The 21,842-nt window shown below is 33.6% G+C and overlaps 1 protein-coding gene across 1 annotated transcript; it reads left to right on the forward strand.

The window, feature by feature from the left end:
* The first annotated feature begins 4,377 nt into the window (after window positions 1-4,377).
* Window positions 4,378-21,351, forward strand: LOC129255434 (glycerol-3-phosphate dehydrogenase 1-like protein). The gene is made up of 6 exons (XM_054893788.2): window positions 4,378-4,526; window positions 5,789-5,901; window positions 6,408-6,638; window positions 7,491-7,597; window positions 13,279-13,371; window positions 18,276-21,351. Exons 1-6 carry the CDS (start codon window positions 4,427-4,429, stop codon window positions 18,307-18,309), a joined length of 678 nt encoding a protein of 225 aa, XP_054749763.2. The 5' UTR covers window positions 4,378-4,426; the 3' UTR covers window positions 18,310-21,351.
* Window positions 21,352-21,842: the final 491 nt, after the last annotated feature.

Raw genomic sequence — 21,842 nt, forward strand, 5'->3', positions numbered from 1 at the left:
TTTGAATTGGTATTCAATGCTGATATATAACGATTGTGAGGAAAGATTGGAAAATATGAGTTCTGACGATGTTCGAGACTTAATCCTGATAATGATAATCCATTTATTTTAGACACAAGAGCTTGTGATCGAAATAAATACGAATGTCTCGAATCGAGCTCTAACTTCATATAAATTATTATTGGATGTAAAATAATTACGATTTAATAAGATTTTATGGCCATACTAAAAATATTGACGATGTCAGCAAAGTATGTTATGTTCATATGGAAGAATTAATAGTATTATACTGGCATTTTTATTTTTTATTCCATCTCTGGACGTCTCCGAGCTCCGAGAAAAGAAGCACAATGCGCATGCGCGTTCGATGACGTCTGACATATTTTCCATTCATGAAATCAGAGCCCAAAGTTGGGCACAAACAAGCTTCAAATTGATGGGAAAAAATATCAAATGTAATTTTTCTCTGTTGTGTCATGTTAAATATTATTATATGGTGATATTACGATCATCAAAAGAGTTTCTACATGTTGACAATGTTCGATAATCAATCCTGACGTGTAATTATTTTTTTAGGCAAGTGCGATTCCACTCACTCAAGTCGATCGTCATGTGATGTCCGCCATTGAAAATTGAAACGAAATACAAACGTTTCACATCAAGCTCTAAATTCATATTAATGATTATCATATGCAAATTATTGTTAAATATTACGATTAAATCATGTTCTATGGTCATGATATTAATATTGTTCATGAAAGCAAGATTTACTTTTATACGTTGATCGCATCCATTTTCCGGCCATTTTCTGATTTGATTAAAGCACAGTATAGTACTGCGCATGCACGAACAATGGCGACTTCCATTCATAAATTCATCGTGCATAAATTATCTCGGCACGAGCAGACGAGCCGTGCAGACGAGTAAGACTCGAACTATGATCGAAATAAACTTCAAATTAATGGTGAATAGGCATCATAATTACACAATCCGTTTCATTTTGGGGGCAATATAAATGAAGTAAGTAGTAGTCGAGACGGATATTACTGTTTATTTTGATGTTTGACTGTGTGAACCAAATGAATCGGCCGGCCGACGTATTTTTATTTTTTTTCGATGCACCGATTTTGCAAAATCTGCATCGGCGTTCGATGACATCGATCGAAAACCGATTTTAAAATCGATTCGACTCAGGCTTACTTGCTGTATAACCTGATACTAAGTTTTCCTATGTAACCACATATTTTTACGCATCAGCAAGCAAAAATGTGTCGGTAACTGACATTACGCAAAAGGACATGCAATTTCAGGGTGTTCATTAAAATTGAAATATCTCATGTCCCTGAGTAGATAGAGTAATAATTTGAATATGTAAATATACCTCTGTTAATACTAGGTTAAGATGTGTCAAAATATTAAACAATTCGTTTTTGTTTTTTGGGGGCTATGATAATTTTTCCACAACCATGCTGGTAACTGACATTACACTTAATTTGCCATAGAGATAACACATGGAAGTCAAATGTGTGGAATCATTGCATTGTATCTTCTGTGCAGAGCTTCACATGAAAGTGAGCTTGATGTGGAAGTATACCAGAGTTTCTAGGAACATTTCAATGAAAAAACTTTTTCTTTTTCTTAATTCCTTTCTTTGATTTGAACATTTTTATCATTACTTGTCGGTAACTGACAATACACATTAACATTTACCAGTGCTATATGATTTTCAAAGGCATAATTTTCTTGGTACTTATATGTAAGGCTTTTTAAAATCATAAAAGTTTCATAATACTTCACATTTTTAATTATCAAAAGATAAGAAATGTATGTTTTACTTACTCGGGGGGGGGGGGGGGGGGTCATAGCAGCTACATGTTTTCCTTTATTTTATAATAATTTAATATTGCATTGACTGTACACATGGATTTTTCTGACTATACACCCATAATATATTCATCAGTTTTATATTGACTTTTTAAACCTTTTCCTTCTTCAACCTCCCCCTCCCCTCAAAAAAGGCAAAATGAATAAGGGTCTCCTCCCCTAGGCTACATGTACCCCTCCCCTGAATCTCATGCAGCCATGTAGTTTTATTGATTTCTATTCTGGTCAGTGCAAGCGATGCTTGTTCATATCTGTCGGATTTCAATTCTCTTCATAATTTGTTTAATCATTTTCTTTGCTAATTTCTTTTTTAAGCTGTCCACAAAAAATAAACTCCAGCTTCTAAACTGAAACTGAACTATTTGTAAATTAGAAAAAAAAAAAAAGTTTTAGTAGATCCATGCAACATTGATCAGAACTGTCAAATTTCACTTTTCATCTATACTTGTAAACCAAAAACAAAATTGTATCACACATCTACACTACTACTGTAACAGGTATAAAAACCAGGAATTTACTTTTAGCGAGGCAATGCTCAAAAGAATCCTAGAAACTAAAAAAAGGGACCCTGGAAATCCCCTTCATCACAATGTTAAGCTTATAAAATGTTGCAGATTTAAGCAATAGGTTGGGAAAAGTACCCCCTACCCCCCCCCCCCCCCCCCGAAAACCAAACAAAAAATTGTCTGATACAATTAGGTACTTGGTAAGTGCATGTAAAAAAAAATTTCATAGTAATTTTTTTTTGCCTGATGGGAATGCAACTTCCTTCATAATTTCATATAGTATTCCTTGTGAACTATACCTTTTAAAAGTCAATAGCAAGCTCCTTCTGGTGTGACTTTTAAAGTGAAAGACTTAAATAACAGGTATACAATATTTCTTCACCATAAAATTGACCACATATTTGCATTTCAATATTGGTAACCAACGTTTTATCATGGTAACTGACATTACATCTCGGTAACTGACATTACATTTTCCACTTGGTAACTGACATTACATATATTTATGCATCAACCCCGACCTGCTTACAAGCCAGGAGAATTACATTGGTAACCTATTGCCTAAATCTGCAACATTTTTTAAGCTTAACATTGTGATGAAGGGGATTTCCAGGGTCCCTTTTTTTAGTTTCTAGGATTCTTTTGAGCATTGCCTGAAATTGTCTGATACAATTAGGTACTTGGTAAGTGCATGTACAAAACAATTTCATAGTAATTTTTTTTTGCCTGATGGGAATGCAACTTCCTTCATAATTTCATATAGTATTCCTTGTGAACTATACCTTTTAAAAGTCAATAGCAAGCTCCTTCTGGTGTGACTTTTAAAGTGAAAGACTTAAATAACAAGTATACAATATTTCTTCACCATAAAATTGACCACATATTTGCATTTCAATATTGGTAACCAACGTTTTATCATGGTAACTGACATTACATCTCGGTAACTGACATTACATTTTCCACTTGGTAACTGATATTACATATATTTAATGGTACCCTATGGCTTCATTGTTAATTGGTAATCTTTAATTTTGGTGTAGAAGGGAGGGGTGTTACCTAGAGAGGAAATCTACCAAGTTTCATTTGATATATACTCTTTTCCAGGAAATTAGAAAAAAAAGTTCATGTTTTCGGTAACTGACATTACATACCATATCACATACTTCATCAATGTTTTTTTAGCAGATGAATGAATTAATGGTGTTCCTTTCTGTGGGATTTTAAAAAGTGTTATAATAGCAAGCTAAATCACAGGCGAAAACATCATGATCAAACCTGTTCTTTAAAAATCTGTCAAAACAAAATATGTATCAATATACTATTTTCAACACTAATTTGTATCCATACTTTGGCAGCCATTTTGAAATAAAAAATGGCTGCCAGAGTCGGAATTTTTTTTGTCTCGGAAACTTCAGGTCTTGTTTTATTAAAAAACATAAAGCATTTGACATGAATATCAACTTGATTTTTTTGCCTCTGTGTCCATCTGTGGTGAAAATGCCCATATGATGAAAAAACATAAATAACCATCTTTATTCCTTCCTGAATGGATCTATCCATCAACTAAGATTCAATTTTAATCATACATCCTACACCTGCATGTATGCAACTTTGGTTTTCAAATGAGCACTGTGCATTTCATTATTTTTTAGAAGAAATTTCTCTTAATGTGCAGTGACTTTCAATACATGCATGTGCATCTCTTGAAGAATATAAATTGTTTCATAATTACATTACATGTATGTGTGAGAAGTTAGGGTGCTTGAGATTCCAATGCCCCAATTATGTTTCTATTGGCTTTTTGTTAATAGATTTTTTTTTAATTCAATGGACATAAATTAACATTGGTGGAACAAATTCCTTAGTAAAAATTTGTTGAATTAAGACACTGTTACAATCAATTTCTATCCTAGGTATCTTATTTTCTTGTTAAATTTTAAATTTTTGAAAAATATAACTTTTACTATATTGATATATTTTCCACCTTTAATCAGGGTGTACATATCAAGGATAATGGATTAGAATTAATCTCAGAGATGATTTCATCCTACCTTGGAGGAGTAAATTGTCATGTTCTGATGGGAGCTAATCTGGCACCAGAGGTAGCTGCTGAGAAGTTCTGTGAGACAACAATTGGTAAGATGCACATGTATGATTGTATTATACATTATATCCACATTCCAGTTGGGACTCTGTTTAATATATTGTGTGGGTCACATCAAATTCATATTAAAGGGGTACTTAATGCTGAAACTATATGTATGTAAATGGATAGAGTTAAATTCACAGAGCAAAATGCTGAAAATTTCATCAAAATCTTATAACAAATAACAAAGTTATTGAATTTTAAATTTTAGCAATATTTTGTTAAAACAGTTTACATGCACATTGTCATGAATATTCATTGGATGGGCTGATGTCACATCCCCACTTTTCTTTTAACTCATGTTATTACATATCATGATTTTTCATATATTTAATGATTTGTCTCCCTTATGATAAAGTATGTTGCAGCAATGAATATCTAATGCATTATTTAGTTGTCAATCCAACATTTTTAGTTCAAGGGGGGGGGGGGGGGGTGGGGGATGTAATAAGCATAATTTCATATAATAAAATGCAAAAGAACAAGTGGGGATAGGACATCATCAGTTTGCTCATTGAATATTCATGAAGACATGCACAGAATTGTTTCACCGAAATAATGCAAATCTTTAACATGTCATAACTTTCTTATTCCTTGTCCGATTTTGATCAAATTTTCAATGCTTTGTCTGTCTGATTTTCTTTATCTGTTCAAATTATACCCCTTCAAGCTTACATTGACTAGGATTATTATATCCACAATGTGCATTATCATTGGGGCTTTTTCATAAAGCTGTAATTTTTCATGACTTTGTGGCTGACTTTGCTAAAGGAGATGACCAAAGTTTCTGTGGAGTTTTAAATCCTGATCAGATTTGGTTATATGATAAAACTTGCATCATAATACTCCTTATCAACAAGATCTTCACTCTGCAAAGATCACAATAATACAGAGAAGCCACTTAAAACAATTGTGAATAGGATTGCGTCAATGTGAACAGCTTTATTTACTACTAGAAGGCAGAATGGTATACTAACTTCAAGCCTTTGTCCAACCATGGGTGAAGGGTGACTCATTTCTAGGAGTTCCATTGCCATGAGGTATTACTACCAAATCAAAGATGATATTTTGGATGAATTCACTATTCATACATGTACTTCATCCTTCACCATGACACTTGTTCAGGGGAATACCGGTAGTTAAATTGTTATAAGGATTTCGATTAAATCATATCCCACCTTTGCTTACGGTACTCTTAATCTCCAATTGTCAGTAGAGCTAGAAAGATATTTTGTCTTTGTTATTGTCACAGGTTGCAAAGATAAAGCAAAGGGTATTCTGCTTAAGAAACTCTTTGAAGCAGATTATTTCAGAGTGGTAGTTGTGGAAGATGAAAACACAGTGGAACTGTGTGGAGCATTAAAGGTAAATAATCATTTTTAAATACAAATTATCTTCAATCTGATGAAAAGATTTTTCTTTAGAAAGGAGCTAGATAATTCCATTTTAACTAATTCTCAAGCATTGAATGGGGTGTTGGGAGTATAAATCAACTTCATAAACATTTCCTTCCTTTCTTCTCTGACATAGAAAACTAATTAAATGTAATTTTGCATACAATAATTGTGGTGTTGGTTGGTTTCATTAATATCAAGAATAAATTTAAAGGTCCGGGAGCCCAGCCTTCGAAAGGCCATTGGCCTGTGTGTGCTGGCTCCCCCACATTCTTATACCTCCTCGCTATATATCTTTCTTTATTTGTATACAGTGTATATTGATTTTCCAGTTTAGATTGTAATATGTTGTGTATTTAATGAGAATGTAAAACATGAATGAATGAGTGAATAATTAGTTTTGTTGATATATCTGCAAATATAATATCATTTTTGAAACCCAGAGGAAAATAAAGATAATCCTTTGTATTTTGGTAGAATATTGTAGCAGTAGGTGCTGGTATAATTGATGGTCTGAAGCTAGGTGATAACACTAAAGCTGCTATTATCCGTCTTGGTCTAATGGAGATGGTATCCTTTGCTGAGACGTTCTATAAAAATGTTGACAAGGCAACCTTCCTTGAAAGCTGTGGTGTTGCTGATCTCATTACAACATGCTATGGAGGCAGGAATAGAAGGGTTTCTGAAGCTTTTGTCTTGACAGGAAAGGTATTGAATCCACAACAAGATACTATTTATGCCATATCCTGTAGTATGTAAAGTTTCACAAATATTTCATGATTTTACTTTACAATTGGCGTGTTTTTACAGAGAATCGTTAAACGGTATTACCTGCGTAAGTATCAGTAATCCGGAAAACTTCCCTGTCTAAACAGACGCGAATATGGTTTATCATAACCACCTCTGGGAGGTGGTTGTTCCCGTGCTAATCCATTTATTTGTGACGCGGAATGTGAGTTAATCAGATTATTCGCTCTGTAGAAAAAGGTTGGTTTAAGGGCGAAACGGTTTTTCGATTCCAGAAGAGATAAACCATTTTTTACGATTCTCTGTAGAAACACGCCGAATGAGAAACCACAAGAGTCATTAACTTTATAGTATGGAATGAAGTAAACATTTTCCAGGTTTTTTAGTAAAAAAAAATTGTGAAAAATATCATGAAAATGTTTAGCTGATAGATTTCTTTTTGTTGATATCACTGACAAAAAATATAGGACTGAAGATGTCACTTGCAACATTTAGAGATATCATTTTGTTTGCAAATCTTTACATGTATTTTCTATGATGATTGTAAGAGATCAATTTTATATTTTTTATAGAAATATATCATCATTGAGTAAAACTTAGTCTGTATGAATGGTATGATGTTTTTTTAACTGCAGTGTAAGATTAAAACTTGCTCTTTCATTGGTATTATCACTGGAATAGAAAGACAATGTCCCATTAACTTTCAATATTCTTGATAAGTAGTAAAAATATTAGTATTCAAGAACCTTTATTTACTCTTTATATGATATTATGATATTGTTACTTTCTGATTTGTTCCTTTTCATTCTGCAGACAATCGAGGAGCTTGAGAAGGAGATGTTGAATGGTCAGAAGCTTCAAGGACCTCAAACAGCTTTTGAAGTTCATCAGATGCTGAAAGAAAAGAATCTAACCGACCAGTAAGTTTAGCCATGATTCTATGAGACAGGCAGTATATGAAATTCTAGTAGTTGGCTGTTTGAATGAAAGGAATGAGAAGACAGAACATGTGGGAAAATCAATATTTGAGAAACCTGTTGCCCTGTATTAAGATTGTAATATTATACATGACCAATATGATGTTGTCACTTCATAATTTATCCTTCCCAAGGATACCCAATATCTCTGCTGTAATGTTATATATTTAATTGTATTTAATTTAATAGATTTATTTAATTAATTGCAAATCATTTGGAAACAGGACTGACCTTTATAGTGCTTGGCAATATTTCATTATTCTGAAAAATGCAATATTCAATATTTAATAATATATGGAATATTCAATAATGGTTTCATTATTATGTTGATATATCCCAGTAACATTATATGCCCAAAGTATTGTTGATTATGAACAGTTAATCACTATTTATTGACCACAAATGCTGCTCTTTATTACTTTACACCAACTCAGAACTTTGTAAGTTGGTACCCAAATGCCAACATTTTATGGACAAGTACTAATGAAAGTCTTTCTGTCATATACCCCTTTCCTGCTCTACGGAATTGCAGCTTGTAATGATCGTATATATTTCAGACTCGATAGCCATAATCGACTCTTGAAATCAAATATAGACCAGTAGAACTTTTTGATCAATATATTGTTTGTATCTCATTTGTGTCCTACAGTTTTATGCTAAAATAATGTGGGTCCATTACAAAGTCTTCAATTTTCTGCAATCTGGAAAATCATGCTTAGCAAATTACTGTGAGACTTGGCAAACAAATTGTTTTTTTAGTGAACATGTGCAAAATATTTTTTTCTATTGTGACGGGTACTGTGTTGTCATTTTGATGACATATTCAGACCTGCCAACCAGTACAATTTTCCCGTATTTAGTACGATTTTTTAATTAAAATACGGGCATACGATTTTTCAAGTTAAAAAATATATGTTTTTTACGTTTTAAAAAAGATATTTGCGATTTTGGCTTTCCATACTATAAAGCGATTTCGAAGCTCAGTGACACTGGCATAGATCAGCACTTCCGCAAACTGACACGCAAAACGCCCCACAGTCCCTGACGCCGCAAATAAACGGTTTTGTGTCATAAAAACACACGTGGCTGCTGTAATTGTTGTTCCAACATAATGTATACGGCGATGCATTGTGGGATAACAAGATGGCGGATAATGGTGATCGAGGCGCGCACAATATCCATTCAATTAGATAAGACTTCAGTGGTTGAACGGGCGAAGCGTGAGTGCTGGTGCCCGGTGGCCTAGCGCTAGCAAGCGGGGGGCGCTGGCCTGGTGCTTCGTGTTTACGTTGTTCGCTATGGGCGGCCAAAAGTGCCAAAATTAACGGTTTGAGAAATAAAGACATTTTCAGAAATATAGGCAGCCATCAGAGAAATAAAGACAACCTCAGAACTGAAGAAAACTTCAGAAACATAAACAACAACAGAAATAAAGGCAACTTCAGAAATACAGACAACTGCAAAATTAAACAAAACGACTGAATGATAGTCCATCGCGAATAGCGCTAGCTCGTCAAAAATAGAGAACACATAAATTCTGTAGAGCACAGAAATTCTGTAGAGCTCAGAAATAAAGTACAGCTCGTCAAACAAACTGTTAATGAGTGGGCGAGATTTTTGGAAGTCAGCCGGGCACCCTGGACTGAACTTTAGGTGGTCATCACATGCATTATTGAAAATATTGTATCATGACAAATTGTAAAGTGTATCAACTCTGTATGTGTAAGTTTGCTGCAAAACACTACATTACTGGTGGAACCTTTCTGTGGATTAAAAAGGACAAACTCGAGCCTTTGTTTCAAAGGAGATAAAAAAAATTACTCATGATCCTTTCACAGAAAGAGTGGGAACAAAACCACAAGTGGCCAGTGGCTTAGATGAGGCAAAACATAAACAAGTGATCATGTCGTCGTCCATTCCCCAACATCACAAAATGTGTCCTCAATCACCAAATTACACACAAGCTCACCACACGTTGAATTTGATACTATAATGAAAGGACTTAACTTTATTCAAGTTCAATGGGCCGTGGGCTAGCCGAACCGTCAGTGGGTTGATCAACTTACATGCCGCGAAATAATGAAGGGTATTGAATATGCGGTCATATTGAGAGTGTACGGTAGTGCCGCACAATACCTAAGTGGTGGGATCACCAGTCTGTTGAATGATACCATATACCGCGGCATAAGAGTGTGTGCGTCATACACACAAAATTTACAAAACTAGGTACCAGTCTTGCTCAGTGTGTGCATGCACTTTTGATCACGGGAGTGAGATTGATTGCATGCGTGGGACTAGACTAAGTGTGACTGTCTTTGATGTGCGATGTGGATTGAATCTACAATGAAGTCGGGGAGAATTGTAAAAAGAATGGAATAATCAGTGCAGAATTCGTCTAAACGGATTTCGAAATTTCTAAACGTAAGCAACAAAATATAAGTTTAAACGCTCTGCATGAGAGAAGTTTCATTCGTTTTAGACCTACTCATTTTCGGTTTTCTACATTTATTTTTTCTGGTGGTCAGCCCCGGGCACTATTACCCGAATTTTAGGGTGCCCGACGGAGCTTTAGGCGGTCAATGGCCCCCGGACCGCCACCAATTTCGAGCCCTGCTAAGGGGGGGCAGGGGGCAGAATCCCCCCCCCCCCCCCTGACGAGTCACAAAGCAAAAAAAAGGAAAGAGAAAAGAAAAGAGAGAAAAAAGGGGAAGGGGAAAAAGAAGAAAGAGTTTAAGAGAAAGGGGAAATAAAAAACTGGACTGCAGACTGTCGGAAAAAATATTAAACTGTCGGGCACACGGGGCTGTTCCAACTGATTCGGTTTTTTAGTTCCATCATCTTTGTCGGTAAATGTCAATTGAACTGTACACTTTTATTGGTAAATTGTGATTTTTACGCAATGCGACTTTCACAGCTCTCTGTACCGATCGTGAGTACGGACTGGGCTGGCCAAGGACAGGAAAAAGGTACAGAACAACTTTTAGGTAATGTAATCAAAACAATAAAAATTTCGCTCGCGCTAAGCGCTCACATCAATTATTTAGTTGGATACCTAAAATAAATGTCTAGTTTTCAGGTTAAAATATTTAAAAAATTTCAGCGTGCTCTATGCGCTCGCATCAATTATTCAGTTATGAACCAATTTGTTCATGGTTACTAAAAGTGCTTAGAATATCAAGTTCTTAAGTCGGAAGTTTTAGCTCACAATTCGCGCCCGCACGACTATTCAGATACCTGTAAAACTGCTTAGAATGTCTAGTGTCCAGTTAGGAATATCACATTTTTTAGCTCGCGCTTCGCGCTCGCATAATTAAATAAGGAAGATACCAATCGTATTCATAAATAAGTGCACAAAATGTATCGTTTTAGGTCTAATTTTTAACTGATTTTAATGTCAATAACGTCTCCAAATCAGCAGAATTGGGAACATAATGTAAACACCTTTAAAAGAGGAATAAAAGAAGTATATTAATATAAACATTGCAATTACCACTTGATTAGAAAAATATCGATCACGATCCAATACATTTCATTTCTGGAATGAAATACAAAAACATAATTAATTTCGACAATTAAGTGCAATCGCCCGATAGCAAATATCAGTAGTAGCAAGATCCCAACTGTTTTATTGCGCACCCCCATGGTAACATTTCCCACCTTCAGTGCCACTGCCAGACCTACACATCCAAACGTGTATGGGGGGGGGGGGGGTGGGCTGCAAAATGCAGGGCAACGAGGACTGCGAGGTGCCCAAATATCCTCGTGTATTGGTAATTTTAATGACCGAATGTATAAGTTCTGCACGTTTCACATCATGTAAAAAGGCTAAATAATAGTTGGAAAAAAAAAATTAATTGGGCAATGATTATCAGCCCCCCTTGAAAAAAAAATGCCTATATACGTCCATGCCTACTATACCCCCCCCCCCACCTTGCTCATTCTTGTCGCTTACCCCCCCCCCCTGACGAAAAATACCACGCCACTGAGTATGGTACGGTATTCATCGCAGCGCTAGTTAAAGTTAGTACCTACTACTTACTTATACTTCAGTTTTCTACTGGAAGTTGAATTGCCAAGATGTCAAATGCACGAAGCCATATCGTAATTTTGTTACTACGCCCTCTCTCACCCTCTCATTAACAGTGTGTTTGACGTGCTGTACTTTATTTCTTAGCTCTACAGAATTTGTGTTCTCTATTTTTGACGAGCTAGCGCTTTTCGCGATGGACTAAAATTCAGTTGTTTTGTTTAATTTTGTGGTTGTCTGTATTTTTGAAGTTGCCTTTATTTCTGTTGTTGTTTATGTTTCTGAAGTTTTCTTTAGTTCTGAGGTTGTCTATATTTATGAGGTTGTCTTTATTTCTCTGATGGCTGCCTATATTTCTGAAAATGTCTTTATTTCTCAAACTGTTAATTTTTGCACTTTTGGCCGCCCATAGTTCGTGGTTCATGTGTGTGTGTGGTGCATTTAATTGCCGCGGAGTTTGCTTGAACTCTCGATATTTTCATCTCGGATAATGGATTCATACTATAGAAAAAGGAGAGTAACAGAGGCGATTCTTCCTCTGGACCATCCAAAAGATGGAGAATGAGTAGCGGTGATAAGTAAGTTTGTCAAAATGCAAACTCCCGGCCCAGCGGATTAGGCTCTTGGGGATGTGCCAGGCCGGCCGCGGCCTGCCCTGATGATCGCGCTGCACTGCACTGGCTCCGCGGCCATGTTGTGCATAAGTCTAGCGTAAGCTACATGTGGATCACAATTTATATGAAGGCAGTACTTGATTGACTCTTCAGAATATCTGAAAAATTTTCAAAAATCTTTTAAGTTTTTGAAATGTCATAACTTTGAAAGTAAAAAAGTTAGTTCTTTATTGGTTCATGAAACTTGGACATTATTACTATCAATTATCACTCATAATTTTGCACGAGTTTCAGGCCATCTGATTAAGGTCTAAGGATATTTTAAGGTCAATGAACTTATTATTTTTATTGTATGATATTATTATTAGTTTTTGATTGACATGTGTGGAAGAAATGACAAGACATGCAGGAAATGGCCCTTTTTCCAGCTTAAAAAAAAAGGTCCCTACTGTGGGAGGGGAGGACACCCCCCCCAACTTTGCGCGTTGCGCGCATTAAAAAAAATAGAATACAGTTTTTTGGGGGGAAACACAGTATTTGTTATCACAGAATACAATTTTTCATTTCCAGAGGTTGGCAGGTCTGCATATTATGACTATAAATTAGGGGATAATTTTGCAGGGCTATTCCTCAGTGTTCACCCAATACTCATGAGATTTGGTACACCCATTGGTTGTGTTGTGAAGACATGCAAGACACATTCGTTGCCATGTTAACTCCATATCATGGCTACAATTAAGGGTAAAACCTCTGAGCTATTTGATGAATATCTACCAAAATCTTCATTTAATTTAATACAAACTAACTTTTGGATTAAAAAAAAGTTTACCATACCTGGGTTCCACGTTTACATCCAAAAGATGAGGAATGATTCTTATGAAAGAAATTTGTGGGAGATTGGAATGGGGGATGTTCACAGCTTGTTTGAGTCACCTGTTGATATTGAGCTGTAATTAAATAAATCTTTTTCTGTTTTCTTGCAGATACCCTCTGTTTACCGCCATCTACAATATTTGTTACGAAGGCCTTTCAGCAACTAAGCTGATAGAATCTCTTCATGATCATCCAGAGCATATGTAATGATAATCACTATTCATAATTATTATCCACCTTATTTCATACCCCAAACCAGCTTTTATTCTTCAATCCATACCCATATCCTGACTAGTTTTGCCATTCAAAACAGACCTGCTTTTGTATTTCAAGTTCAGATATATTTCACACATGACATCAAGTAGAAAAAAAGAACTTCATTATATTGCTTCTCAAACAAGAATCTTTGAATGCAGCTAATTCCACAAGGTTTCACATGTGGTCCAGTTTTGCCATTTTCTGCTTTCATTTTCATTAAAGTGGGTACCATCAACATTTTAGAGAACAATAAAATTTGGGGATTATAGGCAGATGGCTTCCTGCTATAAATCAGGGTGTTTTTTTCTTCTTTTTGTCCCTTGCATTGGATTCCCCCTTTAATGATCTTTACAGTCTGTATTCATCATTAATCTGAATAGGATGACATAACAAATAGAACAGATAATTTTTTATTATTACTGAAATAGGGATTGGTGATGTTTTGAATAAATCACTAATTTAACAATTGTGTGAACATTTAAAGAGTAATTTACCTCCAAAGGAATTTGCTTCCCTCTACCCAACCCATTTAATGAACTTTCCACACATTTTTTTGGAGATTGTCTAATATTTAATGTTCACCTTTACTTGATTCTTTTCATTTGTAGTTAGAATACAAGAGGTGTAATTACACCTGGAAAGAATTTTAATCCTAAGGTGATGTTACACATAGTAATATTTATTCTTGAGAACGTGACAATCTGTAGTGACCGCACAGAAACGTTGTTAGCGCTAACAGAGGCTCTTTTACAATCGGTGATGTGGCAGTGATGCCTAATGTTACAACCATGCATTACTTTCACATTGAAATAAATGTTTTGACTTAACAATCTGAAATATGTGACTGGGCTTACTGTTAGCACTCTGTTAGTCTAACACCGTTTCTGTGCGGCCAGCACTGGTGTTTGGAATGTTTGTGGTGTTTTCCCATGGCCGACTAATGAATAGTAACAAGTCTTTATGAATCATCAACTGGTCTATATGTTTCTAGTTTGTGACTTTACTTTGAATCAGGAATTTTTTGATGGTAGAGTCATTGCAGTGAATACAGCATACCAGTATGTCAGATTCAAATCTCAAGATCACTGGTCACTAGATTCTATAATTAATTTTTTAATTTACATTAAACTTCTTTTTTTTTCCAGTATTATTTGTACTAAACAAATAAAGGATATTACTTGATATTTAGACATCTTAATTAAATAATTATGATTATAGGATCATTTATATAGTGCAGCTTTTATTCATTTACTCTACTGCGATTAATATGGTATGATAACATCTTGATATAAGGTAATGAAAATTTGGAAGATTACTTAATGAAATATTTTAATACCCTGACAAAAAGACACATTTGCTTATCGGGGGGGGGGGGGGCTGTTTTATCAGTGCAAGTTGAGTTTTTTTCCCTTTTTTATATTCTCTGATGCTAGCCATTGTGGATCCATATTGTGTGCAGTTATCATTCCTGTTAATGTATGAAGCATTATTTACCCCTCCTTCAGCTACCAGTGTATATGCAGTGTTTCATTTTTATCAGATCAGAAATACCCTTGTAATGGGAACTTAATAAAAAAACACCCTCAAATGTTATTTTATTCTTTTCAAAACATCAAACAGAGTTATGCCTTGCTTGTATGATGCTTTTGGAATTCGAATTCTGATGATATAATATTATATGTTCTTAAATATCCTTGTGAACCTTAAGATTTATTTGATATTTCCACTTTCCAGCATGTTGTTTTGTATTCACTGTGTTGCTATTTTTGTAATTTTAAAAACAAGTTACAAAGCTTTTGTAATCCATTACCAAAACTCTTTGTAAGTTATGGTACTCATTACTTTGAGAACAACTCGAATATGATCTTGTGCCCAAATTAGCCCAGGGGAGGTGTTTCACAAAGATTTAAGTATGACTTAGAGTCGCACTCAAATGTTGTTGTGGATACAATAGGAAACGCAAAATCTTATTTATCGATGCGCAGTAGTACGCATCCTTTTGGCATGATCAGACCAATGCGGTGATGCCTTCTATATCAATTGCAACTAGGCATTTAAGTCACACTCAACTATGTGAAACACCCCCTGGTTTTATAATTAAATAGCAAGAAGGATTGAATTTTGATAAATTTACATTAAATGCTTTATAACAATAATAATAATCTTCAAATATTCTAATACAACTTTAGCTGATGGAAATTAGATTAGAAAGAATGATCTTGTGGCAAAGAACATATTCCAGCTGTTTGTAAGGTCATGCAATGAAAAGTTATCAGGATGGAGTTTGCATGGCATTACTTTTTGCAGTACTGGTAGCCCTTTATAACCTTTCAGAAGATTCTGTCTTATGCACAAATACTTATTATGAAATTGAACTGTTTTATACGATTGTGAATGTGTGTATAAACAATACAATACAAGGTGACCAAATTAATTCATTTTGAAGGTTATATGTAAATCTCTGAAGAGTGATAAAGTTTGAACAATAATAACATTAGTTTTCATTTAAAGCAGAATATGCAATTTACAATGCAATTCTTCTCAAACTAGAAGATTCTTACTGATTCATATTGAATGTCTTTACGACTTTTATAAGTGTGAATTTTAAATGATTTTGTTTTTATTTGAAGTTCAATTCAGATGTGAAGACAGGTTGTTGGAGTTTTTCTCTGTCATCTTTTCCTTTAGCATGATTTTCCAATGGTTGCCATATATAGGTTTATCCCATTTAACTATGTAAATATTTAAAAAAATACGATATCTTCTAATTTGTTAAACAAGAATAATTATTCTTTGAAATTTAAAAGGGGATCATGCATTGTCAGTGGTAATCAGAGACACATTTGGAATCAAGATTGAACAAAAAATGAAAGCCATATTTATTAGAGGACTATAATTCTTCAAAACACATTGCAAATATCAAGAGTTGGAGACCATATCAATGTACTTCATTCAGCTACTGTCTCTATTTTTTTTACTGTCTATATGAAGTGTGTTTTTGTAACACAAAAGTGTGAAGAGTATTATTGGAGATAGAAACGAGTAATGCAAGTTTGATTAGTGTGAGTTGGAAGGCTTTTTAAATATCTTACTTAGAAATGATTTAAGTACCGGGTAATTTTTTTTACTGTTATTTTTTTTTTACTGATATTTCTAAAATTCTGAATCTTGTATGTAGTAACAGTTCAGTATCTTTAAGTTCAAAAAGTAAATTTATGGAAGAAACTTCCTGCTTATCGTAAGTAATTTTGTTTCCAAATTTAAATAATGATTTAAATTCATACCATGCTCTGAAAGAGCATACCTTGACATGATTTTGAAATTTTCACAGAATTTGTTAAACAAATTAGTGTGTTTCGAAATATGAATTGATTTATTTTGTACTGCTCATGGATAAATGATTTTTTTGAAATGTGTATTCATATTAGGAGACTTATGAATTAAAAGACACATTATGGTATGAATGAGACATGGGTGTTTTTATTTGTGGAGTCATTGTAAAATGATCACTAATTGTTCATATGACAATCGCACTGCAGTAATTCCTCACACTGTACTAACACACCCTTAGACCATTCATTAAATCTACTCTTAAACCTTACCATAACCCAAACTGATAGGTACATCATCATGACTGTAGTTTCGATTGTATGCCACCCTGACTATTTCTAGTTATCAGAGGATGTATGTGATCATTTGTTTGAATGAGATATTAACCATAAATCATTCTATCAAGGCTTGTAAAAGGCATGGAGTGATCATGTGATAAATATACATTATCAGGTAAGGCATATCTTTATATCAATTTTTCTTTCAGCAGAAATCAAATTTCACATTTGCATTTTGTAAATCTGCTCTTCAGCTGAAAATATGTCTTGTAATATCACTAGTTATTATTGCATGGCGACTTCCAAATCATGTCAAATTTCCAATATAACCATTCCTTATATGTGTGCCTTTCATTCCTTCACACCTTTACCCATTTCTTTTCATCTTTGTTTATATATCCTAATATCATTCAATATTCCATGTAAGTTATATTTTTTTCTTTCTTTCACTGGATATAATGTAACCATAATTTGCACTTGAAAGATAGAATTAATCTTTGTTTTTATTTATAAATTTGTGGTAATAGGTATTTACAGGCAAGGAAATAAACAATGACAAGTATTGAAATTGTTGTAGTAGCCCATAAAAAGCAGATCAATGGCCTGTTATATCATGAGCTTAGCTACCAAGCATTGTACTACATGTAGATTATGTGCATGGCAAATGATTTAAATTATCTAAAGGGTGTTTCTGTTTCACTGAGACAGGAAGTCTGAGGTCAAAAACACCTTGAGGATGGATAGTCCAGTAATAAAAGATAAATTATTAGTCAAGTAACTTGCAATGATCATAAATTCATGACTTTACAATAGGGAATTTTACCTTAATGTCTGAGAAAAGGAAATATAGGTAAATCACATGGACCATGATTTTTCTTCTTAAAATAGTACCATTTTCTCTCAGAAATATAGCAATAATAAACAAATTCCCTTTTTATTAATATGGGATTGTGCCTATAGAAATCAACATATTGCACTTTTCTGCAATTATAACAAGATATTGGCATGTCACATAATGCAAATCTGAGAAATCACAGCATGGATTGATGCTAGTGCATGCCTTCTTATAGGTATGCTAAGAGATTTGTGGGCTTTCATTTTGTTGGGTTGCTCTTATATCCTTGTCATTTTGGATATCCCTTCTCCCATTAGTATATATACAAGTATTTTAAAAATTACAAAAGTATAATTTAATTTTGACGCTAAAGTTTTTCTTTTTAATTTTTATTTGTGTTTGTTAGGTTTGAACCGAAGAAGTCTGGAGCTCGCCTGTAAAGCTGATGACAGACTCAAGCCACTTGTGCTTTCACTCAATAATTTTGGACACATTATATTGATCTCTATTTTTTTCTTCACTTGGAAGAACATATTAGTTGATTATTCTCAATGCGAATATGAGGTTATAGCAGTAAACCTGATGGTGAATTTTTTAGACAGGTATATTGAATGAGTAATGAGTGGTGTTCTTGTATCCATTTTAGAAAGTGAAAATAAAAACTGGTTCTGGAAAATTTGGTTAATCTTTGATTTTTCTTTATGTTTGAACTGAAATGTGTTGGTTTGGAAAAGAATAATATCAATAGATCTGTCTAGCAGATTGGATTTGATGAGATTAATAATGGATTGCTGTATTTTCTATATGAGGAAATATATACAAGCACGATGATTCCCATTATTCTATAGATTTTACTCACTTTAAGAAATGCAAAGATACTTTGCTTTTTTTATCTTTCAATAATTGCTCTTTGTTTATAGCTTTGATTACTCTTATTGTTATCTTTTTCTTTTTAGTCTTGTGTTTTGTCCTAATTTTCTGAGTGTTCTTGTATTCACTGGAGAATATGAATTATAATTTAAGGTTTTAATGTTGGTTGGTAGAGGGCATAAATCAGACTGCAACTGCACTCCAAAACCTTTCGTAGGATGATAGATATAAACTGAATGACATTAATGTTAACAATGTCCTCATTGTAAATTGGGATTTGTAACTAGGATTTCATTTACCCTTAAAACCAAACATAATCAGCATTCTACATTGTACATGAAATAACCAATATTTATTTTTTTAAATTATTGTTAATCAGTATTACCTCCCAGTCTTCCTGCAAGAGTAATAATATTGTAACTTCTGAATTCTGATCTTTAGAAAATTTATAAGAAAGGTAGATAGTTAGGGAATAAGATGATGATCATTCGATTTAAATTTTACATTGCTTTTGAAAACATGAAATATAATAAGTTTGAGTTTTGTTGAAAGTAGCTTGTATCGATATTTAGAAGAACAGCAATTATTTTATCAATATGAAATCAATATTGAACTCCTCAATTTATTTGATAAAATAATGGAATCCGTTAGTTATATACCAACTATAGTTACTGAAGGTTAACCAAGGGCAGCGTTACTTGGGTTAGGGCTCTCTACACATTCCCCTTTTTTTTCAAGAGATGAAAAAAAAAAGAGAAATTTGAAAGAAGAAGTATGCAAGAGATTTCCCTATTTCTTATTCCAACAAAAGGTAATCAGCTCACCTTTATGTCAAAAGTACAGTCTACTATAACTCGTATTTTATGAAGGCATAGCAGATATTAAGAATCATATCGAGTGTAAATACAATATCATGTCTCTTGATTAAGATAAAAAGTTATATTTCACAATGATTTCAGGTATTGGATAAAATATAATGAAATTTGTAAAGATGGTTGTCAAATGTTAAATCGGATCATTGTAGAATTACAGGTTGCATAGTCAAGGTCAACTGTCACTTTGTTATGGTCAATAAACTTTGATCTTGAAACGTCATTTCTAAAGTATATTATTAATTTTTAGATTCCATTGAAATTGTATATAAGCGCAATCAATATCAGAAACTAATATCCAGATCAAATTCAAAATGAAAGGTCATTTCAGGTGAAAGAAATATGATTATGTAATTTCTTGCAATGTGTATACAAGTGTGCACATGTAAATTTGAAGAAAAAAAACTTTTACAGAAGTGACTTTTTCTGTTTTATATTCATATTTAGTGCTCATGTTTCTCTTATTTGACTATTCATGTGCTCCAATAATTTTGGTGTTTGACCAAGCTTCTTTTATCTTTCAGCATTTCAAGAAACTAAATCATTTTCTTTGTGGTAATAACAATCGTTGTTAATACTAAACAAGTGAAGTAAAAATGGTTACATTTTCTTTTGTATTATTTCACTTTTTCATCTTCAGGGTATTCAATATATATTGAACATTTATTCATACACCATCTTTTAGGAATTTGTTGTAGTTATTTCCTTGATAATGGGGGGGGGGGGGACTGAAATTACATTACATTCATTCATAAAATATTGAATTATGTTACTGCAAGGAACAATACCCTAATTTCTGTATGGTGCCCTTTGTTGAAAGTGTACTCTATGTTGACAAAAAGCACAAACAATGCATGATTTAGAAAACTTTATCCAAAAGTTTATATATATGACATTTTAAGTGTTTTACTTATTAACAAAGGGTTTTACTTTTTTGTCGGAATAAGTTTGTATTCTTCATCCAACCTCATGGCAAAAAAAAATGTATTCACAAATTTCTAGAATTTTCATTTTTTATGACTAATAGTGTATAAATCAATTTCAAACAATATTTTTAATTATTTGTATATAATTACTCTATGATTTATAGATTTGACTTTTATAAGATTTGTAATTATTTTGATGTGATGTTTTCTTGCCAAAATTACAGACCATGATTATATTCCAATTCATAGAAGACATTGATTTGTATGATAGCATATGATTTCATTAAATAGTAGTGTGTGAACCATATATCCTGTGAAATCTGTCCTCCATCATGTGATGTACTTATGATTCAGATAGATATCTTGAATATTTTGTTGAATAATTGATTGGTTAATGGATGGGATAATGGAATGTTGATTGGTTGAATGTTGTATTGGTGTTTGATTAGATATTTTGTTGAATGTGTGATATTTGATTAAATATGTTGTTAAAGATAAATACCAGTTGTGGTAATGATCTCAAAATGAGTTTAAACAGATTCCAATAAAATGACCACCAAAGTGTTTGTATGTATATAAATAAAATATATGTGCCAAATCACTCGGGAAGAAAATGTGTAATTGCTGAGATATAAGCAAAGTAAGCACAGAATTTCATCAAATGTTGGGTATTTTTCCAAGCAATAGGTTTTCAGCTAAGATTTCATGATCTCACAAAGATCATCTTATTTCAATGTACCAGATCTATACCAATGAAAATATTGTGACAATATTGATTTTAATGTCTTTCTGATGAAATAAATGTTTGCTGCAACTACTTTCTTTTACCTTTAACTATTTATTTGAATGTTTGGTTAAATGTTAATTTGTCATGACGAAAAACCTCCATTTGAGAACACTATACCCCAGTTTCCCTTGCAATAAATTCTCTTCTCCAAGTACGACAAACCCTACTGCCCCAAGCATGCAATGTAAGTATCAAAACACCTGTTTCTTGACCTCGGTCCGAAGATAACACAACAGCCCGGCATATACAGTCACAGCAGGGGGCCACACACGATGGGATTCATGCGCAGCGCTGAGTGCGGACCCGATAAGCATGCCGTCATTTCTATTCGCTTACTTTCCTTATTTCGAGGTCGATTTTCTTCGTTCGAAATTAAAAATGGACTAACATTGAATTTCTGAATACAATATGCCTTTGAAAACGTGATTAAATATCGAATACAATAATTTCATTCAGAAGGTCCTACTACAGGCAGAGAAGTCTTATGTAATAGCACAGCTGTTGTTTATCATTTCGTC

The sequence above is a fragment of the Lytechinus pictus genome, chromosome 3, assembly GCF_037042905.1.
Source record: "Lytechinus pictus isolate F3 Inbred chromosome 3, Lp3.0, whole genome shotgun sequence".
NCBI classification, from domain to species: Eukaryota; Metazoa; Echinodermata; class Echinoidea; order Temnopleuroida; family Toxopneustidae; genus Lytechinus; species Lytechinus pictus.

Coding starts and splice junctions, on each gene's coding strand:
- LOC129255434 (XM_054893788.2), top strand. CDS start 4,427: ATGATTTCATCCTACCTTGGAGGAGTAAATTGTCATGTTCTGATGGGA. Junction 5,902..6,407: donor AACTGTGTGGAGCATTAAAG/GTAAATAATCAT, acceptor GTATTTTGGTAG/AATATTGTAGCAGTAGGTGC. Junction 6,639..7,490: donor CTTTTGTCTTGACAGGAAAG/GTATTGAATCCA, acceptor TTCATTCTGCAG/ACAATCGAGGAGCTTGAGAA.